At 36.6% G+C, this 6,462-nt stretch overlaps 1 protein-coding gene across 2 annotated transcripts; it reads left to right on the top strand.

Moving 5' to 3' along the window:
* Window positions 1–1,338: 1,338 nt before the first annotated feature.
* Window positions 1,339–6,254, top strand: LOC113727913 (uncharacterized). 2 transcript variants are annotated; one of them, XM_027252315.2, is made up of 6 exons: window positions 1,339–1,603; window positions 2,655–2,761; window positions 3,890–4,157; window positions 4,879–5,115; window positions 5,270–5,487; window positions 5,831–6,254. In XM_027252315.2, exons 3-6 carry the CDS (start codon window positions 3,912–3,914, stop codon window positions 6,084–6,086), a joined length of 957 nt encoding a protein of 318 aa, XP_027108116.1. In that variant the 5' UTR covers window positions 1,339–1,603; window positions 2,655–2,761; window positions 3,890–3,911; the 3' UTR covers window positions 6,087–6,254. The 2 variants fall into 2 exon arrangements, with proteins under 2 accessions (XP_027108116.1, XP_027108118.1); XM_027252317.2 differs by lacking the exon at window positions 1,339–1,603 and adding an exon at window positions 1,870–1,967.
* Window positions 6,255–6,462: the final 208 nt, after the last annotated feature.

The raw sequence follows: 6,462 nt of genomic DNA, 5'->3' as shown, positions 1-6,462 counted from the left end.
CCAAATAAGGCCATATAGTAAAGTCCAAGAATCATTAATGGTGTATTACACACCGATAAGATGTAGATCAGTGAAAATAGAGAATGACATGACCCGTACGAATTTTCCAAATTCTTGGGGGAAGACGCTGAAAGTTGACTTTTCCTCTTTTCTTTTTTTATAATTTTGATTTTGTCTTCACATTTATGTGTTTCTAGAAAGCAAACGATTTTGACTTGGAAATTACGTACATGTCTAGAAGCCAAGACAAAAAATGCAGAAACTGCAGTTCTTGTCCCATGATTTTGGTGGTTTCCAATTTTTTTTTTTTCCTTTTCTTAAACTTGAAAGTTACTATCCCAAAAAATTTTAAAAAGATTTAGAAACAAATAAATGAAAAAAAGGATCAAAATTAAGGAGAAAGGCATGCACGAAGCATTCAATAATTTTGACCAATTAGTATAACTTTGATGTAACTAATTATTTGTAGTCAACGGAATATGGCAACCCACATACAAATAAGATAAAGTACCAAAGAAACCCAAAAAAAAAAAAAAAAAAAAACAAGTGCCACAATTTAAACCAAAAGCATCATCATCATAATTGATAATCTATTTGCTAAAGCAAAAGGGTTCTTCATACCTCGCTTTCTTGTCACAGTCCCCTCCTCTTGCTTTCTCCTTTTTTTCACCACAAAAACATCCTTCCAAGCAAACGTTTCCAAAACGGCAACCACCAAGAGAGTGGTGCAACTAACGTTCCACATTCTACACTCACAAGAAAGAAAAGTAAAAATTTGATCAATCTGCAACTTTCCCAACTACTCATCCATTTCCAACAAGGAATTATGTTATATTGAGACCCCATTTGGAGTTGCGGTGCATTCACAAAAAAAAAAAGTGCTCGTTATGGTGCTTGATAACTAATTTTCGTAAATTAAACGGTCTAATTTTGATAATTTAGAAGCACTTTTGTTAAAAGTATTTATGTCAGAAAGTGCTTATTTATAAATCACCGCAACCTCGAGTAGAATTTAATATTAGATTATGTGGCATATATCTACACCAAAATTATCTTATTTATTTACCTAATTTCTTGTACAAAAAAAAAAGGGGGGGGGGGAGGGTTTTCTTTCTTTATGCTTAAAAAAAGAAAGAAAATCACAAATATTTGAGAGTTATAATTTGAAAATTAGTATGAAGTGTACGATAGTAAAAGTCAATTCAGGAAGGCGGAGTGATAATAAATACTAAAGAAAACCAAGAAACCCAACCGAGTTAAACCTCTTTCCCAGGGCCCACTCTCTTCAAAGTTCTTCAAAGCCGTTAGCTTGACTTGTCTACCTTCCCTTGTTATAGTAATCATAATCATCCGCCATCGATCAAAGCTTATTCAAGATTACTAGTAGTAGTCTTTGCTAAGCAACCATATTTAGTTTCAATCTAGAAATGCTTTTCAGTTTGAAATAATCTTTTTTCTTTGAGCAATAAATCTTTTAATACTAATCCAAAAATCACCACCATTTCGCTTGCTTGTTCTCCCCTTCCGGGCACCTCTTCAGCGGTTACAGCGGCTTGATCAGTACAGTACACTAGCCGGAGCTCAACTCGGCCTTTTTGACACAGTGAGTTGTTCCGCTAAAATCCTCCCTTTTGGGATTTTCTCCACTCTTCTTCCCCCTTTTCTCTTGGGTTTACTTCTTTATTTTTTTTTTTTATCTAGGTAGTAACATCAATATCTTTCTTCAGGAATGTGGAAATTTTGTTGTTTAATTCGGGTTTCAGTTATAAAGCTTAGGTTTTTCTTTACTTTTTCCCCTTTTTTTTCGTTTTGGTTGGGGTGTTTTTGTGGGGAGGGGGGGGTTGGTTGGGTGGGTGTGGGGGTGGATTTTACATATGGACCCAAATAAAGAAGGTTGAAGAAAGAAATGGTTGGTTGGGATCTTTTTCTGGATGGGCATATTCTTGTTGGCATAGTTAGTTCCGGAGGTGGGTGCAAATGAATTCATTTTCTTTTTTCTTTTTCTTTTCTTTTTGGTTTTCCTTGCTAACTACAGCTTGTTCTTCTCGTTGTTGTTTCTTTGTCAGAAATCATAAAAGCCAACTAATAAGCTATTTGTTACACGTATCTTTTGTACTAGCGTAGAATTCTACCAGTTGGAAATACGACTTGATACTACCATCTACTACTTCACTAATTTGTATTGGCAAGTGTTGATTACCAAAACGGGTTTTTCTGTATTTGTTTGTAAAGTTTGAGAAATTCACTCTTTCAATCCGGGGTGTAGGTTTTTGCCTGCCAAAACTGCCTGATGATCATTAGAAGCTGAAGGCATACTATGGCCACAGTTTATCAAGTTTCGCATTTATTTTTATTTCCGTCTTCCAAATTTTTATTTTCTTTGATCATGTTTGGTTTGCTTGCATATCGAGCTGAACTATTTCATCAGGGAACTATTTAGTTCCTGAAAGAAATGTTGAATAAAAACAGTTCTCAACCATGCATGTATAAAATTTAGCAATTATGTGTTCTCGATTTGCAGTTTCTTTGTCTGTGCGGGAAGGATAAAATGGTCAATTCTATGCTGATTCTGTATTTAGTACCACTAATGTTCTTCTTCTTGTTCTTTGTAATTGTAACACTATTAAAGATGTTGCCTTCTGGTGTTTATGCAGATTCCAAAATACTTGGGAAATGCTTTTCTGTTTCTAGGAAAATACTTCTCTAGCTGGAAGGGAGGATTCTTGGTTTTGAATGATTACAAGCACCTCCAGTTTAATAGGTATGGTACGCATTTATTCAAGACAGAATGGTTTATTACAGGATGAAGCAGTATAAATCATCACATCATCTTGTTACTGCTTGCACATGCCTTGGAATATAGCTGATTCCAGTCTTCTCCTTTGTTTGACATGTGAAGCCATTTTGATATGTATCATACTGCTTTGTCTTCTATGGACATGATATAGCTATTGAAAATAGATCAGATAAGCTGCAGAAGTTACGAAGTAGAGCCCTTAATTATGTGAAGAACTTTTTGGACCCAAAATCTACGAGATTTTGTAATGTTCTGTTGCTAGACTAACATGGTCATGCTGTCTTACAATTGCAAACATATTGGAGACAAATTACTTGATCTTGCTGCCATGTCCGTGTACTTTCTACCTCCTAATTTTTTTGTTTTTAATAATTATCGCTATAGAAATGAGTCTCCTTTTGCTTATGTTTTTTCTTGTACATTGTCTATTTGGCTGCAAATTGATGCAAGGAAATTATATTGATTGAAAAATTTGAGCTCTGCACTGAAAAACAAAAAAGTTGCAAGTTGATGAAAGGAAATATCGCTTCTTCACTGAAGCAGGAGCTTATGCTTAAATACCCATTGACAGAGCTCAATCCCTTTTGGGGAGATCTTTTTGCATCTTTTGTACTGTGGCTATGCTTTGAAAAAAATTGCTTAATCCAGAAGTTGGCTGTTATATGCTCAATTAGCTGAAGAAATCTAGCATCTGATGGCCTTTCTTGTTCTATGGGTTAACAACAATAACTCAACTCATGAGTCATGAACCTTCAGTGTCTGTAAATTAGAGTACATGATATTTGATAATAAGAACCTTAGCAGAAGAGTTGTTTTCCCCCACTGTGCTAAAGATCTACATCTTTCAGATGGTTTGATGCCTTATTTATAGCTGTTAGATAAAATTTACATTGTTTAATCCTGACCTAGCAAGTTTTCTATTTAACCTTTAATTTGCAGTGTGTGTGTCAGCTATGTTTCTGAGAAATAATTTTCCCTTGTTCATGACGGAAAATCTAATATTTTTATTTCAATTCTATTTCGAGTGTAACTACAATATTGGGTCTTTTGATGAGCGCTTAATCTTCTTTTTCTTAAATTCTTTTTTGACAGATTTTCTGGTGTCTCAATAAAGATGCCAGATTCGGCTGAAAAGTTTGGAAAAACCCACACAAACACTGCAGGTGTTAGGGGAGAGAGTGAATATGTGAGGCTTGTTATTTCTGATGAACCTAGAACAGCTGGAGATGTTAATTTGCAACCTCAAGCTTCAAGCAGATGGTCTCTTATTTGGTGGATCAAGGCCTTCATATGGTGTTCAAGCACAGTTATTATTCTTCTTGTTCTTCTCAAATGGGGACTTCCCTTTCTTTTTGAGAAGGTATCTCCTATGCTTCATTAAGCTTCTACTTCTCTTCCTCTTCCTCCCATACCCTAGCCCCTCCCAAAAAAGATAAATAATAAAAACTGGGGAGAAAATCATAACCTGATAGGATAAAAACAAAAAAATGCTAAATCTGTTGATTAAATTAAGAAAATCTTTTGGTCAGTAATCGATTTTCACTTCATGTAAATAGCATGATGAAGTCCTCAAATTCTGTAAACTGGGGTCCAACTAGAAGGATGTAGGTGTGTAGTGGGCCAGATGGTTTTTTCAAGCAATTGTTATAGAAAGAACTTTTTACACTCACTCTGGTTCTGAGTATTTGCACAAGCCTGTCGATCTCTCTCTCCAGAAGTGGCCATGAATTGCCTATAACACCAGTCTTGATGCCTTCCTGTTACCTACAATTCTGGATATGTGTGAATGGCTTCTAATTTGACATTTTGTATTCTACAATGTATAAAGCCCTGCATTCCAGATTTATCTGGAGAATGTTCCAGCTGTTCGTGGTTGCTTCTTAGTCCAATAGACGATTTGTATCTACTCGTGCAATTTGGTACTTATAGCACCAGAACTCCAGTCATTTTATGCTGTAGGCCATGATAATGGTGAACATGTCATCATGAAAATTGCTTGGGGTTTGTTACATATATCCTATTGTACCCTAGGACAATACAACTGCTAGGTACTGAGCTATTTTGTTTAAATACTGGCTTAGGTACTTATGCCTATTCTGCAATGGGAAGCTACTTCTTTTGGTCGTCCAACACTTGCACTGGTGCTTGTTGCTTCTTTGGCACTATTTCCTGTGTTTCTAATTCCATCTGGCCCTTCCATGTGGCTGGCTGGGATGATATTTGGATATGGTCTTGGATTTGTGATAATAATGGTTGGAACCACTGTTGGGATGGTCCTGCCCTATTGGATTGGTTTACTCTTCAGAGACAAAATTCATGTAAGACAGCGGTTGCCTTCTTCTTCTTCTTCTTCTTTTCCCGGGAAAAAAGAAGGGGGGGGGGGGGGGTTCTTATGGATGTCCTTCTTCTCCTATGATATATGGTTCCTTGATTTTCTAACTAGTAAATCTCCTTTCTCTGCTGAATCTGCAGCAATGGTTAAAGAGATGGCCCGATAAAGCTGCTATGATCAGACTGGCAGCAGAAGGAAGTTGGTTTCACCAATTTCAAGTGGTTGCCCTGTTCAGGGTCTCGCCATTTCCATATACAATTTTCAACTATGCTGTAGTCGTGACAAGCATGAGATTTTGGCCATACTTAGGTGGATCAATCGCAGGGATGATTCCTGAAGCCTTCCTTTACATCTACAGGTTAGTTGCAATACCTGTTTTTTCTCTACAACTACTGGCTGGTTACCTAAATACATACATATTTGCATTAGGCCCTCTACAAAATAAAGGAGCAGTGAGGCATTTTTTTTTATTATTGGATTATCACTTAATCAACTCTTAATTTCATTCGCATACTTCTGCATCTCTTTTACTGTCTGTTTGATGATAAGTGCATCACCGAGTAAACCAGTTTTAGAGCTATAGTTAGCAAACCTGTTTTTGATGTAGATCAATTAAATATGAAACATGTGCTTTCTTGAAATCCTCGTTATACACACTGGTGCTAATGTCTGAATTTGTGTATTTTATGTTCCTCTTGCAGTGGTCGGCTAATAAGAACATTTGCAGATGTCAAGTACGGGAACTATCATTTGACTCCATTGGAGATAATCTACAATGTCATTTCTTTTGTTGTAGCAATCATCACTGTAGTTCTCTTCACAGTCTACACAAAGAGGAAAATGGATGAACTTAAAAGGGCAGAGACCAATGACTCAGAATCTGCCCATGGCAATGAAAATCGTGAGATGGAGAAGCTTCCTCTTGAAAAGCCCAAACAAATGAGTTTCCAATCATGACGGTGATTTATATATACATAGCTTAGGCATGTTTGGGAGTGTATATAATCTGACTGAGCTTCCAGGGGAGTTCTTTTAGATCCCTTGGGAAATTGACAACTTGTAACTAGATAAATTGAAATCCACATCCATTGAGAACATATATCACAGCCTAACATCTTCTAGTTCTGGAGGTTTTCTTGGTGTCTCCAGTTTCTTTATAATCTGGCACATGAAATATCAGCTGTCAGCTCATGAACGTTTGTCCCAAGTCCATAGGAACTGCTTCAATGCCTGCGTGAGACTGATGCCAATTATTAGGCAATGGTCGTACTTGTATGCGTGTGCCAGATTATAAAGAATGGGTGAGGGGACTGAGGACTAGAATCAATAATGA

The sequence above is a fragment of the Coffea arabica genome, chromosome 2c, assembly GCF_036785885.1.
Source record: "Coffea arabica cultivar ET-39 chromosome 2c, Coffea Arabica ET-39 HiFi, whole genome shotgun sequence".
Lineage (NCBI taxonomy): Eukaryota > Viridiplantae > Streptophyta > Magnoliopsida > Gentianales > Rubiaceae > Coffea > Coffea arabica.
This window is presented reverse-complemented; position numbering and strand designations above follow the sequence as displayed.